Here is a 25,888-nt window from a genome sequence, read left to right on the forward strand (position 1 = left end):
TATTTAAAATACTTCATAATACATTTAATTAAAACTATAGTTTTATTTTAAAAACTCAAATAATTTATAAACATGTACAATAAAAAAGTCTTCTTACCCTTCTCCAGGGATAACGTTTTAATGTGTATTTTCCAGACACTTTTTAAATATTGTCTACACAGGATACTATGATTGTTTTATAGTCTGTTTTCAGCACAGCAGTTTATTTGTAAAATTATGGGGAAAAAAACATTTTTGAGACCCAGAGTCTGTCATTCTCAATTTAGTCCCTTTTCAAAGATGTGACAAATCTACCTTTAAATTCACGACCACAACCTTCAAAAGTGCTCCTCTGGTACTACCAGGCAAACACATATGGTTTCCCTAATCCATTCACTCCTCCTCTACTAGAAGACTCATTTAACAGTCTTTTTTTATTTCAGTTTCTACTACCTCAATCTTAGCTGATGATCTTCCTTTCTACTTCACTAAGCAAGAAGAAGAAATCAGGAGACAGCCTGCACAAGTTCTCATCACCACATCTACCATATCTGAATCTGTACCCATATATCCATTATCCTGTCTAAAGTGAACACCTCCATATATGCTGCTATTTTCTACTCAAGGACACTGCTTTAGTAGTTCTCCCTGCTCTCCTACATCATCAATTTTTCTTCTCGACAACAGGCTAATAAGTCAAGAACAGAAAGACAAATAGCATGATTGATCTCACTTATATGTGGAATCTAAAAGTTGAACTTACAGAAGCAGAGAGTAGAATGGTAGTTGCCAGGGGTTGAAAAGTGGAGGGGAAAGGAAAATGAGGACATGTTGGTCAAAGGGCACAAAGTTTCAGCTCAACAGGATGAATAAATTCTGAAAGTTTATTGTACAGCATGGAGAGTACAGTTACTAATAATGTATTGTATACTTGTAATTTGCCAAGAGATTAGATCGTAAGTGTTCTGTACAAAAAAATGACTGTGTGAGGTGACAGACATGTTAAGTAGCTTGATTTTATTTCAAAATATAGGCCAGGTGCGGTGGCTCACACCTGTATTCCCAGCACTTTGGGAGGCCGAGGCAGGCAGATCACCTGAGGTCTGGAGTTCAAGACTAGCCTGGCCAACATGGCAATATCCTGTCTCTACTAAAAAAAAAAAATACAGACTTAGCCAGGTGTGGTGGTATGTGCCTGTAGTCCCAGCTACTCAGGAGACTGACGCGGGAGAATCGCTTGAACCCAGGAGGCGGAGATGGCAGTCAGCCGAGATTGCACCACTGCACTCCAGCCTGGGCAACAGAGCAAGACTCCATCTCTCAAAAACAAAACAAAACAAAATGTAAACATGTATCAAAAACATCACATTGTATACCATACATTATATATGATTTTAACTTGTATATTATACCTTAATAAAGCAGTGGAGGAGGGAGGTAAAGAATGAAATGTGTGTTGCATTACCTGAGTGAATGAGTCAACTGAGGATACAGCAGCATTACCTACGGGAGTCTGCTGAGCCATACTGTCCAATAATTCCACTGAAATTCCAATCTGAGCAACAGATGGAGTTCGGACAATATTCATGGCTCCAAAAGGATGTTGGCTTCCTTCTCCTGCAAGAAATTAACAAATGCCACACATTTCAAATTTAACTTGTAGTCAATTTCCTTTGTAAATTTGTAAAGAACCTCTGATTTATATACATGAAAAAGTTTTCTTATGTCCAAGTTTGTCTCTTTTTAGATAAATGCAAAAGGCTAGTTTTTAGCATATTAACAAAGAATAAAAGAACTAAAAGTTTCCCATCAGAAAAATAGCGGTCATTCTAAAATGTATTGAAACTACTGCAGCTAGACACAGATAGTAACAGAGTGTGGGAAAAAATAAATAATTAGATAGAGAAGCCTCCCTTTAGCATTTCTTATAGAGCAGGTCTGCCAGCAATAACTTAGTTTTTGTTTATCTGGGAAAGTATTTCTCCTTCATCTCTAAAGACAGTTTTGCTGAATATATAATTCCTGGTTGATGGCTTTTTTTTTCCTTTCAGAACTCTGAATATGCCAATCCACTACCCTCTAGAAGACTATGGAGTCTCTGATGAGAAATCAGCTACTAATCTTATCAAGGATCCTTGTATGTGATGAGTTACTTCTCTTGATGCTTTCAACATTCTCTCTTTGCCTTTTGACAATTTGATTATCATGTGTCTTGGTATAGCTTATCCTACTTGGAGTTTCTTGAGCTTCTTAAATGTGGTTAATGTGTTTCCTCAAATTTGAGAAGTTTCTGAGCATTATTTATTTAAATATTGTTTTAGTCTCTTCAGGCTGCTATAACAAAACACCATAAACTGGGTAGCTTATAAACAACAGAAATTTATTTCTCACAGTTCTGGAGATTGGGAAGTCCAAGATCAAGGAACCAACAGACTTGCTATCTGGTGAAGGCCCATTTTCTGGTTCACAGAGACTGACTTCTCACTGTGTTCTCATATGGTAGAAGGGCAAGTGATCTTATTACTCTAAGAGTGCTAATCCCATCCATGAGGGCTCTACTCCCATGACCCAGTCACCACCCAGGTCCCTATCTCCCAATACCTTGGGGGTTAGGATTTCATCATAAAAATTTAAAAGACAACATATAAAAAGACACATTCACACCATAGCAAATGTTCTTTCCAGCTCTCTCGCCTTTCCTTACGTTACTGTCATTACACTGTGTTGGTGTGCATGTTGGTGCACTTGACAGTGTCTCACAGGTCTGTCTCTAAGGGTCTGCTCTTCAAATTGGATATTTCAATTAATTTACCTTCAAAATCACTGATTCTTCTGTCTACTCAATTCTGCTATCTAAACCTTTAGTGAACCTTTCAGTTACTGTACTTTTCAGCTATAAACTCTGTTTAGTTCCTTTTTATAATTTCTATATTGATAGTCTCTATTTGATGATGTATCATTCTCCTGGTTTCCTTTAGCAATTTGAGCATAATAAAGACAGCTTACTTAAAGTCTTTGTGCTTCCTTGGGGGCAGTTTCTGTTCATTTCTTCTGTATAAGAGCCTTACTTTGTTTATTTGTATGTTCCATTATTTTTTGTAGAAAACTGGACATTTCGAATATTACAGTGTGACAACTCTATAAATCAGATGTTTCCCCCTTCTAGGGGTTTGTTGTTGCTGTTTGTTGTAGTTGTTTCCTCATTTAATGACTTATCTGAACTAATTTTGTAAAGTCTGTTTCTTTGTCATGTGTGGCCAGTGAACTCTCTGTTCCATTAGTTAGTAGTCTGCTGGTGATTAGAAAGAAATTTCCTTAAACCTCCGCAACCAAAAAATTCTGCCAGTCTTTGCACATGGGCTCTGCGTGTTGGGACATGCCTTCAATATTAAGCCAGGCAGTTTATAACTCCACTTAGTCTTCACTTCCTGCTTGTGCAGAGACTTAAAGTGAGCCAGAGAGAGAGCTCTGGATCTTCTCGGGTCTTTCCTGAGCATGCACAAAGCTCTGGGCATGCATGTACAATTCAAGATTCCCAAGAATATGTCAGAGAATTTCAAAGCCCTTATTCCCCAAAGCATCTCATTCCCAACCTTTCTGATTAGTTTTGGTTTGCTCCAACTGTTTTCCTTTGCCTCAGGCAACAATAACTAAACATATGTCTGTAAATACTTTTAACAAACACCCCCAAGGTAGTTACTTTTCCATCAAAAGAGTTCCAAGTTAGGTGACATAAAGGCAGACCTCTTTTTTTTTTTTTTTTTTTTGAGACGAGTCTTGCTCTGTCGCCCAGGCTGGAGTGCAGTGGCCGGATCTCAGCTCACTGCAAGCTCTGCCTCCTGGGTTTACGCCATTCTCCTGCCTCGGCCTCCCGAGTAGCTGGGACTACAGGCGCCCGCCACCTCGCCCGGCTAGTTTTTTGTATTTTTTTTAGTAGAGACGGGGTTTCACCGTGTTAGCCAGGATGGTCTGGATCTCCTGACCTCGTGATCCGCCCGTCTCGGCCTCCCAAAGTGCTGGGATTACAGGCTTGCGCCACCGCACCCGGCCGACCTCTTTTTTTTAAGAACAGTCTTCTAGCAAGCCACCAGACAGATGAAAACAAGTTAATTACAATTCTTTCTGAATTAGGTCTATCCCGCTCCCTGTATCAGTACCAGGAATGGAGACTGTTATTTTCAAGGCTACCACTGAGCTGAGAAGCAGATGGGACCAGGGTAGGCAAATGCCACAAAGCTCACTGTTCTTACTGAGATTAAGTGTATTTTCTTAAGTGTTCCCCTGATTGCTACAAACTTTTGGTGAGTTACCAGAGTTCCAAAAAGTTGATTCTGGGTCAGACACAGCTGCTCATATCCTGTAATCCCAATACTTTCAGAGGCTGAGGCAGGAGGATCAGTTGAGCCCAGAAGTTTGAGAACAGCCTGGGCAACATGGGGCGACCCCATCTCTACAAAAATTTAAAAATTAGCCAGGTGAGGTGCTGCATGCTTGTGGTCCTAGCTACTAGGGAGCCTGAGGTGGGAGGATCGCTTAGGCCTAGGAGATTAAGGCTACAGTGACCTATGATCTTCTGACAGTGTTGTTGTTGCTTTTATGGAAGACTGGATTTTCTGGAGCTCCTTACTCTACCATTTGATTTATTTAAAATCTAGAATTATGCTAAAATCCAGAAAGCATATCATTATCAAAGTATATCATTATCAAATAAATGCAAAAATAATAAATTATAAATCATAATACAAAAACAGAAGAGCAAGCAAATTATATGACCTAGTATTAATATAAAAAACAAATGTAAATTAGATCAAGTTCTTTAAAACACTGTAACAGTAAATGCAGCAGCTAATTTTTTTAAGACTCTTTCTCAAAGCATCCCTCCTCCATGTAAATCAAGAGCCTAAGACAAAACACAACTCAGAGGAAAAAAATCCTACAGGGAGCTAGTTCTTTATTCTCAGTATATAAGGAAAAGCAGTCATCATCATTTGTTATTTGCATCTAATGGAACCTTTACACACACACACACATATATTTTAGAGAATGTTGAGAAGAATCAGGAAATAGTGGAAAACATTATTAGATTTTTTTCTAAGTATTTAAATACAGCAAATCCAGATAGTCGTTCCACATTTTCCTTGTTTTTAAGATATAGCCGAAATGGGCTATGTCCTATGAATACAACTGCCCATCAATCATCATGGATAAACATGGAATACATCCATCTTATGGAACACATCCATTTTATAAATGTTATAAGTCAGATATCTAATAAATTATAGCTTATGGTTTTATCTTGTTCTTTTTTTGGCATCTACATTGCCAAAATATAATACCTGAAAGCTTGAAGTTTTGAAACCTTTAATGGCTCACAATTTGTTGAAGTAAGGATGGCTATCCTCTGATCTATATTTTGCAAAATATTTTTAGATTTATAACCATTATTTAGAATAATCAAGCCAATGATTTTTCATTTTGACACCTCTTTCCTTCCAATCACTTTTGTACACACCCCTACTTTCAGCATTTGTCTACTTATAAAACCATAGCCAGTCTATTTTGGAGCACAAATATAAGAGATAAAAGAATAGCAGAACACATCCTTTACTACTTGTCCATGACAAAATATTGTGTGAGAAATTCCTTCCTCTTAAATGACTGAGTAGAATACCATATTTTCTTTTCTTTTTTTTTTCTTTTTTCCTTTTCTTTTTTGAGACAGAGTCTCGCTCTGTTGCCCAGGCTAGAGTGCAGTGGGACGATCTCGGCTGACTGCAACCTCCACCTCCTGGATTCAAGCAATTCTCATGCCTCAGCCTCCTGAGTAGCTGGGATTACAGGCCTGTGCTACTACGCCCAGCTAATTTTCAAATTTTTGGTGGAGACAGGGTTTCACCATGTTGGCCAGGCCAATCTGGAACTCCTGACCTCAAGTGATCCACCCATCTTGGCCTCCCAAAGTGCAGGGATTACAGGCATGAGCCACCACACCCGGCCTCATATTTTCTCTTGATCCTTAAAAATACACTGTTCAATTATCAAAGTTTTAGTCGAGAAAACTCAGATGATGAGATCTTATTTGAAGATTCATAGTAGGTATTTTTGCTTATATGATCCACTTTACCATCGTCATCAGTATAGAATTTACCTTTTTGTATTCATTTTCTGATTTGTCTAATAATTGTGAAACTTCTTCCTCTGTCAATTTTCTTCTCTTTGCCATTATGACCAAAATATTTAAAAGTATGAATTTACATTCTGTTCAATAAAAGCTAAAAAGAGATCATAAAGATGGTGTCTCCAGTCTCCTTTTATATGACTTAAAAGATGGCATAATCTTTTGGGCAATGCAATATGAAAATTGTAGGTTAATGCAATGACAAACCAAGGTCCACAGGCCAAAGTGGTCCCACAACCTATTTTGTATGATGTGGGAGCTAAGAATGGTTTTTGAATATTTAAAAGTTGTTTAAGAAGAAGACTATGCCACAGAGATCATATGTAGCCCACAATGCCTACAACATTTTCTAACTGACCCTTCACAAAAAAGTTTGTCAACTTCTACTCTAGCTAATTCCAACATTTTTCTTTTTTTATTTTAGCCCCCTTTTTGTAAGTATAGTTTTGATGAGTACCAATACAATAATTTCCTGGATGAAATAACAAAATGCTTCAATATATAGGTAAAACAAGACCAGTAATATCCCCAAATGCTTCTTAGATTTACAAAGTGGTCCATATGGTAATTGCAAGATAAAATGAGTTTTATTCTATTAAAAAACATGTAAGTAAATTTTATCTCTATTCTTTATTTTTTTTTTTCCTCTCTGTTCTTTAGAAGACCTCTACAAAAGAATAAAACTCATGAAGTACCAATCCTTCTAATGGGTAAAAATGCTCAAAAGGGAAATTTAAAAATTAAAAGTAAGTCCACTGGTTGAGATGTTTGTAAGCGTGCATAGCAGCAAACAGATGAGGACTAAAAAGAACAGTTATGGCAAAAGGAAGGAATTCACCATGCAGTAGCATTTGACTATGATGACATAGCTAAAAAACTGTACACAGAAACAACTTAAATATGCCTGCTTGAAAGCATTCCTAGTATTGAATATACAAATTTAGAAATATATATTTCTAAAACTCCTTGCTTCATTTCTATTAATAACTAGACAAGCCTGAAATTACATTTTCACTAATGTATATTCTTAGAGCTATGTGACTCTCAAAGGTTTATCAATAATTTTAAATCAAATAAAAATATAATTTATCTGACATTGTAGTATGTCTGAAATGTACTTAATGAAGCAAGTATCTAAAGTCCATCACTGTGCTTTATAAAGCACAAAATAAAAGATAAAACATCCCTATTCTCAAAGAGCTTACACCCTTATGTGGCAGGGGAGGGAGGGCAGTAACAGTCACTTAACGATTCTGAACTGGTTTCATTATCTGGGTAATTTATTTTCCTTTTGAGACAAAGTCTAGCTTTGTTGCCCAGGCTGGAGTGCTGTGGCACAATCTTAGCTTGCTGCAACCTCTGCCTCTCAGGTTCAAGTGATACTCCTGCCTCATCTTCCTGAGTAGCTGAAATTAGAGGTGCGTGCCACCACGCCCAGTGAATTTTTGTATTTTTAGCAGAGACGGGGTTTCACCATGTTGGCCGGGCTGGTCTCGAGCTCCTGACCTCAAGTGATCTGCCCGCCTTGGCCTCCTAAAGTGCTGGGATTACAGGCATGAGCCACTGCACCCGGCCCTATCTGGGTAATTTCTAACATCCTTTCTAGTGCTGACATTCTATGATTTCACATAGATATAATAACCATTTATTGAGTACCAACTGTGTACAAGGTACTACTATGCATTTGTGTACATTACCCCTAATTTAAAAAACTTGCACTGCAGGTATTATCTCCATTTTACCTGAATTCTCCTCTGTAATTAAAGGTCTTGGTCAAGATTATACAACCAGTAATGAGTATCACTGAGATCCATAATGTAGCATATCACTATTCATAGGTGTTACAGGTTTTAACAGATGTTTATGTTGTTATAACTGGAAACCAGTATTCAGTTGACCCTCTATCTGAATACTGAAAAGACTATCAAGTTTTCTTATGCATCTGACAATTTATGATACTAAGGCTAGAAACTACTTTCAGAACTTTGGTAAGGTATTTTAAGAAAAAAAATTTCTAAAAGTACTGACAGTACAAATATAGAACTAGAAAAAAATACTTTAGGTACGTGTGATTTCTAATTTGTCAGAAAAGCAGGCTAAGGCTAGTCAAAGAAATTCACTGAGGAGATTTATGTAGTCCATTGAGAAAATTCTCAGGACAACCTGGACCTGATCATAAAATCCTTCTCTGGACCAGATTAAATCAAAATAAAAGTGAGTAAATGATCCTTTTTGCTTCTTGTTACTCAACTCTGAAGGATGTGCAAATTCTAGACTTTGAAGAAAATATGCAGAGTATCTAAACAGAGCTTTTGGCTTCCTGTTATCTAACTCCCTTGCATGCTATCAAGGGCTGCGATGTTGAATTTTGGTACAAATATGACGAGAATGAAGATGAATAGCTTTAATTCAAAATAAGTCACCAAGATTTTTGCCCTAGAGTTTTTGTCATTATATTCAGAACTTCACTAAGTGGGGTGACAAACAAGGAAAACTTGCTTGTAGGAGACGAGACCCTACAAAAATTGCCAAGTCTGGTTTCATAGTTCTCAAATATAAACATTTATTTCTGTAATATTAATTCTTGGAACACCATGAAAAGTTAACAGTGTATATTGTAATCCCTAGAGGAACTACTAAAAAATGAATGCAAAGGTATACAGCTAAAGAACCAAAGATTAATGGGCTAAAAAACACTCAATCCAAAAGAATGCCAAAAAAGGGAAGAAAAAAAAATAACAGCAAGATAAAAATATAAACCTAACCATATAAATAACTGTACATATTAATGGACTAAACACCCTACTTAAAAAGCAGAGACTGTAAGAATAAATTTTTAAAAAAAAAGGCAGCACGAAACTACATGCTATTTAAGAGACAGAGATTTACATTAAAAGTAAAAGGTGAAAGTATGTTATAAAGGAAATTTATGTTAAAAGAAAAAATATAGTATGTCAACACTGTAAGAAAGCTGGAGAAGCTATAAATTTTAGATGAAGCAGACTTTGAGACACTATTATTACTGGAGATAAAGGACATTTCATATTGGTAAAAGAAAATTCATCAATTTATACAAACTCAGAAAGCAGAGGAAGAGAAAAACCATTGTTATGCATTTAATTTTATTTCATTGCACTCTTACCACTTCTATTCAAAATGGTGTTTGAAGGCCTAGACAACACCATAAGGCAAAAAAAAAGAAAAGAAATCAAAGGTATAAAAATTGAAAAGAGAGAAGTAAAAAGTTTTTTTCATAGACATGATCATCTGTAGAGAAAATCCTAAAGCTACTAGAGCTAATTAGGGAATTTAACAAGATATTCGGTATATATTATACCCTTTCCTTCATCCTTCAGGATACAAAGCCAATATCCAAAACCAGTTGTACCTCTATAATACTAGCAACAAGTAATTGGAAATTTAAAATGTTTTGAGATTTGGAAAAAAAGCCAAAATGCCCAACAAGGAATGGGTAATTAAACCATACCTTACCAAAAAAATATAATTCTAAATTACCAATGTAAAACAAATAGGAAAAAAAGTGGGTGGACTATATCCTGCAGATCGCTGTTTCTGAAATCTTTTTTTTTTTTTTTGTAACTCATCATGTTTTCCTTTTAAATAAAGATAAAAATTTTATCTTCTTTTCCCATCTTAACTCATCTAAACATAAGAATGTACCTGTTTATCACTTTACTTGGTTAATAGGAAAGGAGCGGAGGAAAAGAAAGGGTAACTAAACATTTAATACTTTTGGAATCCATCAAAATTTCATAACCCATTATGAGGTAATATTAAGTAAAAATGGCAGAAAACAGCACTTACAAGCATGTGAGGCATGCGCACATGCACACACACACACAAACACAATGGAAAGAAATGTGGGGCTGAGTGCTGTGGCTCATGCCTGTAATCCCAGCAATTTGGGAGGCCAAGGCAGGTGGATTACTCAAGACCAGGAGTTCAAGACCAGCCTGGCCAACATGGTGAAACCTTGTCTCTACTAAAAATACAAAATAGGGTCAGGTGCGGTGGCTCATGCCTGTAATCCCAGCACTTTGGGAGGCCGAGGCAGGTGGATCATGAGGTCAGGAGTTCAAACCAGCCTGGCCAAGATGGTGAAACCCCATCTCTACTAAAAAGACAAAAATTAGCTGGGCGTGGTGGCAGGTACCTGTAATCCCAGCTACTCAGGAGGCTGAGGCAGAAAATTGCTTGAACTTGGGAGGCAGAGGTTGCAGTGAGCTGAGATCATGCCACTGCACTCCAGCCTGGGCAACAGAACAAGATTTCCTCTCAAAAAAAAAAAAAAAATTAGCTGGCTGTGGTGGCACATGCCTGTAGTCCCAGCTACTCAGGAGGCTGAGGCACAAGAATCACTTGAACCCGGGAGGCGGAGGTTGTAGTGAGCTGAGATCGCGCCACTGCACTCCAGCCTGGGTGACAAAGTGAGACTCCATCTCAAAAAAAAAAAAAAAGAAAAGAAATGTAAATGTTGTTTTCTCCTTAAATTTACTTTAGGAAAGGAAAACACTACACTTAGAATAGTAAACGAAAAATCTGAGTATCTAGATCCTAATCCCTGCTCTATTTCAGGAACACTAAAAACTTTCTAGATTTCAAGAGCCTTAACAATAAAATTAAGGAATTAATTATTTTAGGGCTTTTCGTTCTAATATTTCATGGCTTTATGTTATACTTGGCAGGGATATGCTCTATTAGTTTTTCACGTAGTACGAAGTACACTGTACCTTTAACTAAGATTCTAAAATTGTCACGACAATCATGATCCATTACCCATTCAGGATACTTCCTCCTATATCATTTGTTTTAAAGGCCATTTTAATCCAGGAACTCAGTTCCACTTCTAGGAATTTCTTCCACAGAAATACAGTACTAGAAACTATGTAAAAAGATATGTGTAAGAATATTTATCATAGCATTACTAGTAAAATAATTAAAAAATGGAAACCCAGATTTCCATTAATAGGGAATTAAAGTACAGTATTGCCATATAACATGTACCTGTTTGAAAGAAGTAGATCTATGCATACCCACTAAAAGTTAGCAGACTCTTTGAGCAAAAAAATTAACTTCACTGAAATTCAGTGTCTTGAAAACCAGAGGCTTATTAACACCAACCTCTTAAGGTTGCTGTGAAAGATAATATATAATACATATGAAAACCTAGCACACTGCATTACACATAGCAGATATTCAATATATGCTACCCTTTCATTCATTTTTCAATCATTATGAAACCTTCCTAATTGGTTTCTCTGCCCCTAGTCTTAATAAGATTCTCCAAGCCATTCCAGACAATTATTTTCCCAAAATACCATTTTGTTTTGTTTTGGTTTGGTTTTAGAGATGAGATCTCACTATGTTGACTCACACCAGTCTCAAACTCCTAGGCTCAAGCAATCCTCCCACCTCAGCTTCCTGAGTAGTTAGGACTACAGGCACATGCCACCATGTCCACCTCTAAAACACCATATTAAGATCTTGTGCAAACACTTGCTTACAAGAAAAAATTTAAACCCCACATAGCATGACAATCCATACAACAGTCCCAATTTACTTCAAAACCTTACCTTTCACTCCACCCAAACAGGAACCTATCATGCCACACTTAAAAGTCTCCTCCTCACTGTCACTTGAAGATGCACTGTATATTACCAGTTTTATGAATTTAATCATCTCCAAATGTGATTCCCGTCCACCCACTTCCATCCCATCCAAATCTTACTCATAGTTCAAGTTCATGCTCCAGTCTAATCTTCCACAGAGACATTCTCATTTATCTCACCTCACTATTCTGTCTCCTCTGAACAATGTCTTGGTGTGATATTTAATATTCACACACACATGCAGATGCTGAAAGTAGGTAGATGTTCAATAATTACCTGATGAATAAGAACACAACAACGTCTTGACTACATAAACAGATACTTTTTTCTTCTGTAATTTAGTTAACAGAAAGGCCTAAAGTAACTTCCCAAGCTTTCACAATGTAAATGGAGTTACATAATGTAACAAAATACCTTATAGCCACATATATTATAGTACCTGTAGGTTCCCACTTTTTATTTTATTTTTTATTTACTTATTTATTATTTTGAGATGGAGTCTCCCTCTGTCGCCCAGGCTGGAGTGTGGTGGCACAATCTTGGCTCACTGCAACCTCCACCACCTGGGTTCAAGTGATTCTCCTGCCTCAACCTCGAGAGTAGCTGGGATTACAACCACCACGTGGTGCAAGCACCACGCCCAGCTAATTTTTGTATTTTTAGTAGAGACAGGGTTTCACCATGTTGGCCAGGCTACTCTTGAACTCCTGACCTCAAGTGATCTGCCCGCCTCAGCCTCCCAAAGTGCTGGGATTACAGGCATGAGCCATGGCGCCCGGCCTGAAGTTTTTAGTTAAATGTCCCTTCCACATTACAGAGACCAAAACCAGTATCTAAAGCCAAAACTATAAGGAACCTCTTTAAACCTTCCCAAATTTTCCAACTACCAAACCTTATCTACTAAGCACGTGTCTTTTTTTTTTTTTTTTCTGAGACGGAGTCTCGCTCTGTTGCTCAGGCTGGAGTGCAGTGGCGCCACCTCGGCTCACAGCAATCTCTGCCTCCCGGGTTCAATGGCCGGGTTCAAGCCATTCTCCTGCTTCAGCCTCCTGAGTAGCTGGGACTACAGGCGCACACCACCACACCCAGCTAATTTTTGTATTTTTAGTAGAGATGGGGTTTCACCACATTGGCCAGGCCAGTCTCGAACCCCTGACCTCGTGATCCACCTGCCTAGGCCTCCCAAAGTGCTGGGATTACAGGTGTGAGCCACTGCACCAGGTCACATGTGCCACTTTTTTGTTATTTTAGGATTTCTTATCCCATGTTCAAAGGAAAAGAAAAAAAAGAAGTTTCTTCTTGTTTCTTAGTATCAAAACATTTATTTTATGTTTTCAAATTTAGTCCTACCTGAGTTCTTAACCATCACCCACAGATTGTTCCAGCATCACAGTAAAATGTATTTATCACAATTTATCACATAACTCCTTTTCGGAACCCAGGAGTTACAAAGAATCATCCCTCAAGCAAAACAAAACTCACAGTAACTGGCTTTAAGACACCCTACAAATGCATGTAATTCTCCCAACAGAGCTCTCTTGACCTCCCCAACCAAAACTGTTCTGTGTGAAGTTAAGAAATCTGTTCACATCATTCAGTACAGAATCATAAGCACTGCCAACATTTTTCTTTTCTTTTTTTTTTTTTTGAGACAGGGTCTCACTCTGTCACCTAGGCTGAAGTACAGTGGTGCGATCTTGGCTCACTGCAGCTTCATCCTCCTAGGCTCAAGTGATCCTTCCACCTCAGCCTCCCAAGTAGTGGGACTATAGGCACGTACCACCATGCCTGGATAGTTTTTTTATTTTTTGTAGACACGGATTCTCACTGTGTTAGGCAGGCTGGTCTGGAACGCCTTGGCACAAGTGATCCATCCACCTCAACCTCCCAAAGTGCTGGAATTACAGGCGTGAGCCACCATGCCTGGCCCCAAATTTTTTAACATGAAATTTGTTTCACTTGAGTAACTCTCTACCCTCCAGCTCCTAGACTTGTTACCTAATAAATTCTCAGTTCAATCAAGTGCCTGAAGTTACTTCAGCAAGCCTCTCCCTAACCCTGATGTGCTAGTTAGCTAGGTTTTCCAGTATAATCAAACTTAAACCCACAAGCTTGAAAGGGCACCTGAAAGGCTGAAAAATACAAACCTATTTACAAATTAACCTATTCTTATATTTTAATGATACATACACCATTTCCTACTATGAATACTAGGTCTAATCTTTTATATATAAATTAAGAATTCTGATAAACATTCAAAAAGGTTTCCACACAACTAGTAAAGAACCACTCAAAACATTTTAATGGCATTTTATCATTGTTTAATGTTGGTATGCACTAAGTCTCTAAATATACTAAATTGCTTTATTTTTCTCTAATAAAGCATTATGCTTTATCATCACAAATACTGCCTTGAAAATTTGTTTTCATGAATAAAACTATGAATAGTCTTGTTATAATGGAAATGATGACAAACAATTTATTTTTTAAAAAGCCAGTGGGCCAGACATGTTGGCGTCCATCTGCAGTCCTACCTACTTGGGAAGCTGAGGTGGCAGTACGGATTAAGCCCAGGAGTTCTAGGTTGTAGTGCACTATGCTGGTCGGGTGTCCACACTAAGTTCGGTAGCAATATGGTGACCTCCTAGGAATGAGAGACCATCAGGCTGCCTAAGAAGGGATGAAACAGCCCAGTTCGGAATGGAGCAGGTTCAAAACTTCGTGCTGATCAATAGTGGGATCATATCTGTAAATAGCCACTGCACTCCAGCCTGGGCAACATAGTGAGACCCCGTCTCTTAAAAAAAATAAATAAAAATAAATGTAAAAATAAAAAAAAAAGCAGACAATAAAAGAACTAGTATTATCATAATGAAAATAAATCCATCTTCCCCTACTGGATCAAGCATTACCCTGGGATTGGGTTTTAGACTGTTTAACTCTACAACAGAAAACATATGTAACTGAGAAACTATTAAAGTTTCAGATGCAGTAATTGGATTAACTCATTTTTATTGAATTTTCTCCAAATTGGATGAAATAATACAATAAGGAAATGTCTGGGTTCTTACGATCCTAAAGTGCCTCCCCAATCTCTTAGGTGTCACAAGAGAAAACACAGCCAAATACAGTACAAAAAGGATAGAACACTTTTCACTGTTCCCTAAGCATCTCCTGTAGGGAATAACCAAAAAGAAATACTTTGTCCCATTCCAAACTCAAAACATTGGCATAACTGTGGCAAGAACAGGGAAAGATGGGGGCAATTAAATTGACAATTTAATTGGTATGTCTCCAAAAACAACCACTTTGTCCTGGTCTAGTGGCTGGTGATCAATTTCACCTTACTCAATGCAATGTACTCTGGGTACAAATTAGCTTGCTTCTCCTACTCTATTGTTTATGATTATTATTATAAATAGATATAAGTATCCATTTAATCTTTCATGTTTTCCAACTGAATCTATCATGTTTTCCAACTGGTATCATGTTTAATTGTCAAAAAAGCTATAAAAGTATTTACATTTATTTCTTTCCTTTTAAAATCAATACATAAATACTCATATATTTATATTTGACCTTTTTTTTTTTTAAGACAGAGTCTTGCTCTATCCCCCAGGCTGGAGTGCAATGGTGTGATCACAGATCACTGCAACCTCTGCCTCCTGGGCTCAAGCAGTCCTCCTGAGGCCTCAGTCTCCCAAGTAGCTGGGACCAGAGGTGTGAGCCACCACAGCCAGCTGATTTATGAATTTTTGTAGAGATGGGGTTTTGATATATTGCCCAGGCTGGTCTTGAACTCCTGAATTCAAGTGATCCACCTGCCCTGGTCTCCTTAAGTGCTAGGATTATAGGCATGAGTCACCATGTCCAGCCTATATTTTACTTTAAAATAAGCAGTTGAGAGCTCCCAAGTGAGTATCAAGAGAACATGCTTGATGATGGACGCAGAAAAATATGTTCATGATTTTGTCTTTTCAACAAATGTTGGAACCACTAAATATCCATTTGCCAAAAAAAAATTTTTTTTGACAGATACCTTGCAATAAATATTAAATTTAATTCAAATTGGATCTCAGTTATAAATATAAAACATAACTAAAACCTCTGGGAGAAACCTTGGGTTAGGCAAAGATTTCTTACATCAAAAGCACAACCCAGAAAAGAACAAACTGAAAAATTAGACTTCATCAAAATCTAAAACTTCTGTACAAAAAACACGGTCAGAAGGGATGGGCACTGTTAGAGAAAAGACCAGCCAAAGACTGGGAAAAAAATATTTTCAAATCACATATCTGATAAGGAACTTATATCAAGTATATATATACACACACTATAATATACACATGTACATATATACATACACACACATATACACATACACATATATACATACACACACACACACAGACATATAGATCTCTCAAAACAACTTTAAGAAAACAACCCAATTAAAAACATGCAAATGATTTGGATATTAACCAGAAAAGATATATAAATAGCAAATAACAACACTAAAAAATGCTCCGAGGCCAGGCATGGTGGCTCACACCTGTAATCCCAGCACTCTGGGAGGCTGAGGTGGGTGTATCACTTGAAGTCAGGAGTTCAAGACCAGCCTAGCCAGCATGGTAAAACCCCATCTCTACTAAAAAAAATATAAAAATCAGCTGGATGTGGCAGTGCTCACCTGTAATCCCAGTTACTCAAGAGGCTAAGGCAGGAGAATTGCTTGAACTCGGGAGATGGAGGTTGCAGTGAGCTGGGATGGTGCCACTGCACTCCAGCCTGGGTGACAGAGTGAGACTCGGTCTCAAAAAGAAAAAAAAAAAACTGCTCAATATCACTGGTCATTAGAAAAATGCAAATTAAAATGACAAGGTCATACCATCCCTATTAGAATGGTCAAAACTGACCATACCAAGTGTTAATGAGAACATGGAAGAATTGGAACTTTCATACACTGTTGGTTGAAATGTAAAACAAGGCCAGACGTGGAGACTCATGTCTGTAATCCCAGTACTTTGGGAGGCTGAGGCAGGCTGATCACCTGAGGTCAGGAGTTCGAGACCAGCCTGGCCAACATGCTGAAACCCCATCTCTACTAAAAATACAAAAATTAGCCGGGCGTAATGGCAAGTGCCAGTAATTCCAACTACTCAGGAAGCTGAAGCAGGAGAATCACTTGAACCTGGGAGGCAGAGGTTGCAGTAAGCCAAGATCATACCACTGCACTTCGGTCTGGGCGACAGAGTGACATGTGGTCTCAAAAAAAAAAAAAAAAGAAAGAAATGTAAAAAAAAACAACCATGCTGGAACATAGTTTGGCAATTTCTTAAAAGGTAAAACATTTAATTACCATAGGATGCAGCCATTCTATTCCTAGATATTAACCTAAGAGAAATGAAAGCATAGGTACAACAAAGATGTACAGACAACTGTTCACAGCAGTTTTATTTTTATGAGCCCAAAACTAGTAACAACCCAAATGTTCATCAGCAGGCAAACAGCTAAACAAATTGTGGCATATCCATACAATGGAATACTACCCAGCAATAAAAAGGAATGAACACCACATAAAGGTGAAAAAAATGGGCCGGGTGCGGTGGCTCACACCTATATAATCTCAGCAGTTTGGGAGGCCAAGGTGGGTGAATCACGAAGTCAGGAGTTCGAGACCAGCCTGGCCAACATGGTAAAACCCCGTCTCTACTAAAAATACAAAAATTAGCCAGGCATGGTGGTGCACACCTGTAATCCCAGCTACTTAAGAGGCTGAGGCAGGAGAATCACTTGAACCCAGGAGGCAGAGGTTGCAGTGAGCTGAGATCACACCATTGCACTCTAGCCTGGGCAACAGCATGAGACTCTGTCTCAAAAAAAAAAAAAAAGTGAAAAAAATGAACACCACAATCAAAGAATCCACATAACATGAATGACTGTAAAAATAATTATTCTAAGTAAAAAAAGCCAGACAAAAAAAAAGAGTGCATACTGTATGACTTCATCTATATAAAACTCTAGAAAATGCAAACTATTTTATAGTGACATAAAGTACATCAGGAGTTGCCTACAGTGGAGAAAAGGTGGTGGAAACAGGTCCATTCATTGATTGTGGTGACAGTTTCACAAGTGTAGATATATCAAAATTTGTCAAACCACTTCAAATATGTGCAATTAACTGTGTGTCAATTATACATCAATAAAGCTACTATAATCTGTTTGTTAATAAAAAATAAATTTTCTTTGTTTTCTTGAGACAAGAGTTTCACTGTTGTCACCCAGGCTGGAGTGCAATGGCACGATCTTAGCTCATTCCAACCTCAGCCTCCTAGGTTCAAACAATTCTCCTGCCTCAGCCTCCCGAGTAGCTGGGATTACAGGCGCCTGCCAGCATGCCCAGCTAATTATTGTATTTTTAGTAGACAGGGTTTCACCACGTTGGCCAGGCTGGTCTGAAACTCCTGACCTCAAGTGATCCACCTGCCTCAACCTCCCAAAGTGCTGGGATTACAGGCGTGAGCCACCGTGCCCAGCCCTCTTGGTTCTTTACAAGATTTCTTAACACAGTTAGCCTGCTTAAAAAAGAAACTCAAAAATTAAAATTGGGTCCAGTGGATTCTGATCAATAGTCAGAATACATCATATATAAATCAAATATATCTAAACACATATATCCATGATTCATAATTCTTTTAAAAATTGTTTTAAGTAGCTTTGAAGGATGCTAGGGAATCAACTCATTTTTGAACATTCACACATAAAGAGAAAGAATGAAGCATTTATCCTGCATTTCCTATGACAACTCCATCTCTGGGTAACAAAACAGTAGATATACAAGTTTATCTCTACAGATTTTACAGATAATAAATAAAATGACAAAATTAGAACACTATCATTTTGAACCCCTACTGAATTAATAAATTACAAACAAATGTCTGCGAAGTTTCACACAAAAACATATCCATATATGTAATTCCTGGTGGAAAAACACACCACCACCTATAAGAACCCTGCCAAAACTTAAAAAACCAGAATCTGATTAAACCTCTAAGACCCAGTAATTTCTTGGAAATGGAGAAGAGAGAATACATTATCTTTGTATAAAAGATACTTGAGAGATCAACCAATTGCCCTGTAAGGACCTTACATGGATGTTGATTTACAGTATTTAAAAACTTAAACATAAAACTTTTGAGACCATTGACAATTTGAACACTGATTACAGATATTCAATTTGATATTTAAAAAATCATTTTGAGGCTAGGTGCGATAACTCAGGCCTGTAATCCTAGCACTTGGAGAGGTTGAGGGGTGGACTGCTTGAGCCCAGGAGTTTGAGACCAGCCTGGGCAGCATGGCAAAACCCCATCTCTACAAAAAAAAAAAAAAGACACAAATTAGCCAGGTGTGGTGATGAGCGCTTGTGATCCCAGCTCCTCAGGAAGCTGAGATGGGAGAATCACTTGAGCCCTGGAGCTTGAGGCTACAGTGAGCTGAAATCTTGCCACTGCACTCTGGCCTGGGTGACAGAGTGAGACTGGTCTCAAAAAAAAAAAATTATTTTTCGGCCAGGCACAGTGGCTCATGCCTATAATCCCAGCACTTTTGGAAGGCCAAGGCAAGAGGATCACTTGAGGCCAGGAATTTGCGACCAGCCTGGGCAACATGGCAAGACCCTATCTCTACAAAAAATAAATTAGCCAAAGCAGTGGTGCAAACCTGTAGTCCTAGCTACTCAGGAAGCTAAGGCAGGAGGATTGCTTGAGCCCAGGAGTTTGAAGCTATAGTGAGCTATAATCTGGACACTGTACTCCAGCCTAGAAGACAGAGTAAGACCCTGTCTCTAAAACAAATAAACAAAAAATTATCTTTAGATGTAATAATAGTATTATAGTTTTTTTTAAATTGTCTTTTAAAGACATACATTAAAATATTTACAGATTACATGTGGTAATTGTAGAATCTGCTCTCTAATAATATGAGAAGTAAATGGGCATCTAAATAAAATAACATTAACCATGAGGTGGTCATTTCTGAAGCTGGATGATGAGTAGAATGGGGTTCAATATTCCACTTAGATCTGCTTTTCTATATGCTTGAATTTTCTATTAATACAAATTTTTTAAATAACTTAAATTTATTTTATAACTAAGATACCTAGATAAAAGTTCTAAATAAATAAAATTGACAAAGGCCAATATCCTCTCTCATACTGTCTTTGGCCATTACTGGTATGAGGGTTATATTGGCTTCAAACTTTATTAAACTGAGTAACTTTGCCTCTTTCTCTATTCTCTAAAATTATATAAAATATGAACAATTTGTTTCTTAAAGGTATAGTACAACTTTGTAAACTCATCTGATGGCTGTATGTGGAAGGAAGAGGTATATTTTTAATTACTGATTTTAATTTTGTTGATATTACATCTATTCAGGAGTTCAATCTATTCTTGAAATAAATTATTTCAGTTTTGTTTGGTATATTCTTCTAGAAAATAGCCAATTTTGTCTGTTCCTATGTCATTTCAAATGTACTGGCATAAAACTTTATATATTTTATTTGAAGCTCTATTAAACTTGTAGTTATTGTTCTTCACATTTTAAATAACATTATTTGTGCCTTCTTTTTCCTTGATTCTTCGTTTTTTGTTTTTGTTTCTTTTCTATCGCCCAGGTTGGAGTACGGTGGCGCAATGTCGGCTCACTGCAACATCTGCCTCCCTGGCTCAAGTGATTCTCCTGCCTCAGTCTCTCGAGTGTTAGGACAACAGGCGCGCACCACCACACCTGGCTAATTTTTTGTATTTTTAGTAGAAATGGAGTCTCACCATACTGGCCAGGCTGGTCTCGAACTCCTGACCTCAGGTGATCCACCTGCCTCGGCCTCCTAAAGCGATGGTGTTACAGGAATGAGCCACCACACCTGGCCCTTGATTCATCTTTTTAGAGGCTCATCTTTTCATCAGTCTTTTCAAAGAAACAGATTTTGGTTTCATTGAGCCTCTCTATTGTTTGTTTTCTATCATTAATTTCTACTTTTAGCATCATCATTTTCTTCTTTCTTTGGAATGCTATGTTAAATACTTAGATCATTCACTTCAACCTCACTTCTTTTTGTTTCTGTTTTTGAGACAGAGTCTTGCTCTGTCGCCCAGGCTGGAGTGCAGTGTTGCCATCTCCGCTCACTGCAACCTCCTAGAAATACTTAAGTCTTCCTAGTAAATTATCTCATTCCTTGTGAATGAATCTCTTTATCCTTGATTACACTTCTGCCTAGTCTAATTTTTCTTAAAATTCATATACTTATGCCAGCTTTCTTTTGGTTCGTTGTGTTAGAATGTTTCAGATTCATGAACGGGCATGGTGGCTCACGTATGTAATCCCAGCACTCTGGGAGGCCAAGGCAGGCAGATCATGAGGTCAGGAGATCGAGACCATCTTGGCTAACAAGGTGAAACCCCGTCTCTACTAAAAATACAAAAATTAGCCAGGCGTGGTGGCAGGCACCTGTAGTCCCAGGTACTCAGGAGGCTGATGCAGGAGGATGGCATGAACCTGGGAGGCGGAGCTTGCAGTAAGCCAAGATTGCACCACTGCACTCTAGCCTGTGCAAAAGAGGGAGACTCTGTCTCAAAAGAAAAAAAAAAAAAAAACAGCATGTTTCAGATTCCTTACTCATAAATAGCAATATAATTATTTTGTTTGCTGCCTTTAAATAAAAAAATCTCATTCTGGCATCTCTGTTTTCTCTGGTAAGTTTAACCTGTTTACATTTATATAAACTGATTTATATAACTCATAAAGCTGAAATTATTTCCAATGCCTTACTTTGTTTATACTATGTGTTTTCTTTGCTTTCCTGCCCCCCCTTTTTAAAATTTTATTTATGTATTTATTTATTTTTGAAGATGGAATCTCACTCTCTCGCCCAGGCTGGAGTGCCGTGGTGGGGTCTCGACTCACTGCAACCTCCACTCCTGGGTTCAAGGGATTCTCCTGCCTCAGACTGCCAAGTAGCTGGGATTACAGGTGCCCACCACCATGTCTGGCTAATTTTTGTATTTTTATTGGAGACGGGGTTTTACCATGTTGGCCAGGTTGGTCTCGAACTTTTGACCTTAAAGTGATCCACCTGCCTCGGCCTCCCAAAGTGTTGGGATTACAGGCATGAGCCACCGCACCCAGCCTTCTTTTTCCTCTTTTCCTACATTCTAGTGGACTGTTTTCTCTACTGCCTTTCCTCTACTTACTCTAATGACATGGAAGGTGCACTTTTTTTTTTTTTTTTTTTTATGAAGACAGTCTTGCTATGTTGCCCAAGCTGGTCTTGGACTCCTAGGCTCAAGCAATCCTCTCACCTTGATCTCCTGAGTAGCTGGGACTATTGGCACGTGCTACCACACCCAGCTTAGGTTTACTTAAATTTTTAATAGGATTACTTGTAAGCAGAATCAATATTACTCTCCTTTTTAAGAACCAGACCTCAAAAAACAGTAATTCAGATTAACACCCCTCCTGTCTTATATTTTTTTTTCTAGAACAGTAATTAATTCTTGTGTGTTTGTTATGCTGTTTTATACAATCAAGTTGTCCAGATTTGTCTATAGGTTTACCAATTTCTGTGCTAACTTTGTGTCTTGCATCATTTTCTACGCTCTGGGTTCAACCTCCTCTTATAAAGTACAACTACCTCCGGTAAGTAGTTCTTTGGCTAATGGTCTATGAGTGGTAAACTCTTCATCTCCATCTGAAAATATATTTCTTCACTTTAGAATGACAGTTTTGAAAATTATTTTATTTTTCCTTGGCACTTTAATGATATTATTCTATTGGATTTTGGCTTCTATTAATGCTCTTGCTAAGTATGCTAAATTAACTGCTGTTCAGTTATAAATGACTTTTCTCTCTCTGGCTGCTTTATTACTTTATATTTAATGTTCAGTAATTTTACTAGAATATACTGAATTATCTATTTATATTTTTCTACTTACGGATACGCTGTTTACTTCTAGGCACAACCAAAATGAAGAATAAAAAATGATTTAAGCGTGACTACCATCTTAATTTTCCCAAAGATTGTTCAAATGCTATGCCATATGTATAAGGGGTATGTGTACCATGAATGCCCTAGAGCAGAAGTTCTCAAACTTTAGCTTGCAACACAAACATTTGGGAACTTATTACAGTACAGACTTCTAGATTCCACACCCAATTTCTGAGTCACCAGGTCTGGGGTCTTGCCAGGAATCGGCATTTCTAATACATTCCCAGGTGATGTTGACCCTACAGATCAGGAAGGAGCTCCTGCTTTAAGAACCATAGCCTCAGGAATTTATGATAATTATCTCATGAAACCCCCCACTGAGAAGGACTATAGGGACTTAATCTGCTCCTTACAATTCTAAACAATTTTTAGCTTTAAATATTGCTCTCTCCAATTTCTTTTTCTTTTTTTTTTTTTTTTTTGAGATGGAGTCTTGCTCTGTCGCCAACGCTGGAGTGCAGTGCAGTGGCAGGATCGTGGCTCACTGCAACTGCAATCTCCACCTCCTGGGTTCAAGCGATTCTAATTCCTCAGTCTCCCAAGTAGCTGGGACTACAGGCACATGCCACCACACCTGGCTAATTTTTTGTATTTTACTATGGGGGGGTTCCACCATGTTGCTTAGGCTGTTCTCAAACTCTTGAGCTCAGGCAATTCGCCTCCTCAGCCTCCCAAAATGCTAGGATTACAGGCGTGAGCCACCACACCCAGTCTCCCATTTCTCCTTGTAGAATGCCAACTATATAAAACAGTAACAGCTACCTCCTCTGTGAGGAGGTACAACTGTTGCAGTTCATTCTTCACAGAGGCCTCACAGCAAAATAAAATCTGATACCATTCCTTTACTCAAAATTGTTCACTGGCTTTTCTACACCTACAAGAGCAGTTGTTTTTCGGGAGGGATACATGAATGGGCTTCAGAGTAGATGCAAATATCTGAGTATTTACATTATGGTACACATATTTTCTAGAATACTATGGAATAGGTCTGTGACCTAAGCATGTTAAAAACTGCTGATCTATTACATTTCCAATGAGTCAGTGTGCTACATAAAACTTCATAATCCATGCCTATCTTTCTCACATATACCCTGATGTCACTCTGAGCACACCACCCTTTCAAACTTTCACCTTATGCCCCTATTACCTCCACCAAGAAAAGAATGCCCAATAGATCTCTCAGAGGCCTGACAAAGTCCTACTTGTCTGCCTAAGAGCTCCAATGTCACCTCTTCCAGGAAAGCTTCCCCAACCTACTTACGAGTTAATTGCTACCTTTTCTATTCTCCTTCTACGCTCTGTACAAACATCCACTATTACTTTTCACCATTCCAATTACTGGTCTACAGAAATGTCTTCCTCTATGAGTTATCTCAGGCAAGAACTTAATCATTACCTTTATATCCCCATAATAGATACACAAATGTTTGGTAAATATATGAACAAGTTACCTACATGGTACCTAAATACAATTTTACCTTGGACACCATAAACAGTTTCTAGGAGAATATATATTTATATTTTAAGAATTTTCACACCTATAATCCCAGCACTCTCAGAGGCTGAGGCGGGTGAATCACCTAACATCAGGAGTTCAAAACCAGCCTGGCCAACACGGTGAAATCATGTCTCTACTAAAAAAAAACAAAAAATTAGCCAAGTGTGGTGGTGGGCACCTGTAATCCCAACTACTCAGCAGCCTAAGGGAGCAGAATCACTTGAACCCAGGAGGTGGAAATTGCAGTGAGCCAAGATTGTGCCATTGCACTCAGCCTGGGCAACTAGAGCGAAATTCCATCTCAAAAATAAATAAAATAATTAAAAATTTTTAAAAAGGAATTTTCAGGTCTGTCTTCATCTAGATTTTCAAGGGAACCAGAGATTCAATAGGTATAAATAGCACCTAATCTAGTTTCATTCTCATATTTCTTCACAAAATGCCTCAAAGTATCAAAGCAAAGAATTATGGCAAACACCACAAAGATACTCCTTGAGAAGAGCAACTCCAAGACACATAATTGTCAGACTCACCAAAGTTGAAATGAAGGAAAAAATGTTAAGGGCAGTCACAGAGAAAGGTCGGGATACCCACAAAGGGAAGCCCATAAGACTAACAGTGGATCTCTCGGCAAAAACTCTGCAAGCCAGAAGAGAGTGGGGGCCAATATTCAACATTTTTAAAGAAAAGAACTTTCAACCCAGAATTTCATATCCAAACTAAGCTTCGTAAGTGAAGGAGAAATAAAATTCTTTATAGACAAACAAATGCTGAGAGATTCTGTCACCACCAGGCCTGCCTTACAAGAGCTCCTGAAGGAAGCACTAAACATGGAAAGGAACTGGTACCAGCCCCTGCAAAAACGTGCTACATTGTAAAGACCATCAATGCTAGGAAGAAACTGCATCAACTAATGACCAAAATAACCAGCTAACATCATAATCACAGGATCAAATTCATACATGACAATATTAATCTTAAATGTAATGGGCTAAATGCTCCAATTAAAAGACACAGACTAGCAAATTAGATAAAGAGTCAAGACCTATCAGTGTGCTGTATTCAGGAAACCCATCTCATGTGCAGAGACACACATAGGCTCAAAATAAAGAGATAGAGGAAGACCTACCAAGCAAATGGAAAACAAAAAAAAGGCAGGGGTGGCAATCCTAGTCGCTGATAAAACAGACTTTAAACCAACAAAGATCAAAAGAGACAAGGCCATTACATAATGGTAAAGGGATCAATTCAACAAGAAGAGCTAACTATCCTAAATATATATGCACCCAATACAAGAACACCCAGATTCATAAAGCAAGTCCTTAGAGACCTACAAAGAGACACACTCCCACACAATAATAATGGGAGACTTTAACACCTCACTGTCAACATCAGAGAGATCAACGAGACAGAAAGTTAACAAGGACATCCAGGACTTGAACTCAGCTCTGGACCAACTGGACCAAATAGACATCTACAAAACTCTCCACCCCAAATCAACAGAATATACATTCTTCTCAGCACCACATCGCACTTATTCCAAAATTGACCACATA

At 38.0% G+C, this 25,888-nt stretch overlaps 1 protein-coding gene across 2 annotated transcripts in view; it reads right to left on the bottom strand.

Moving 5' to 3' along the window:
- Positions 1-25,888, bottom strand: part of LOC105509314 (chromosome unknown open reading frame, human C11orf73) — a 48,979-nt gene that overhangs the window by 13,999 nt on the left and 9,092 nt on the right. For both annotated transcript variants that reach the window (XM_011938494.1, XM_011938495.1), the window contains exon 3: positions 1,445-1,596. In XM_011938494.1, coding sequence (XP_011793884.1) covers positions 1,445-1,596 — 152 coding nt within the window. The remainder of the gene's footprint in view (positions 1-1,444; positions 1,597-25,888) is intronic.

The sequence above is a fragment of the Colobus angolensis genome, unplaced genomic scaffold (assembly GCF_000951035.1).
Source record: "Colobus angolensis palliatus isolate OR3802 unplaced genomic scaffold, Cang.pa_1.0 Scaffold174, whole genome shotgun sequence".
Taxonomy (NCBI): Eukaryota; Metazoa; Chordata; class Mammalia; order Primates; family Cercopithecidae; genus Colobus; species Colobus angolensis.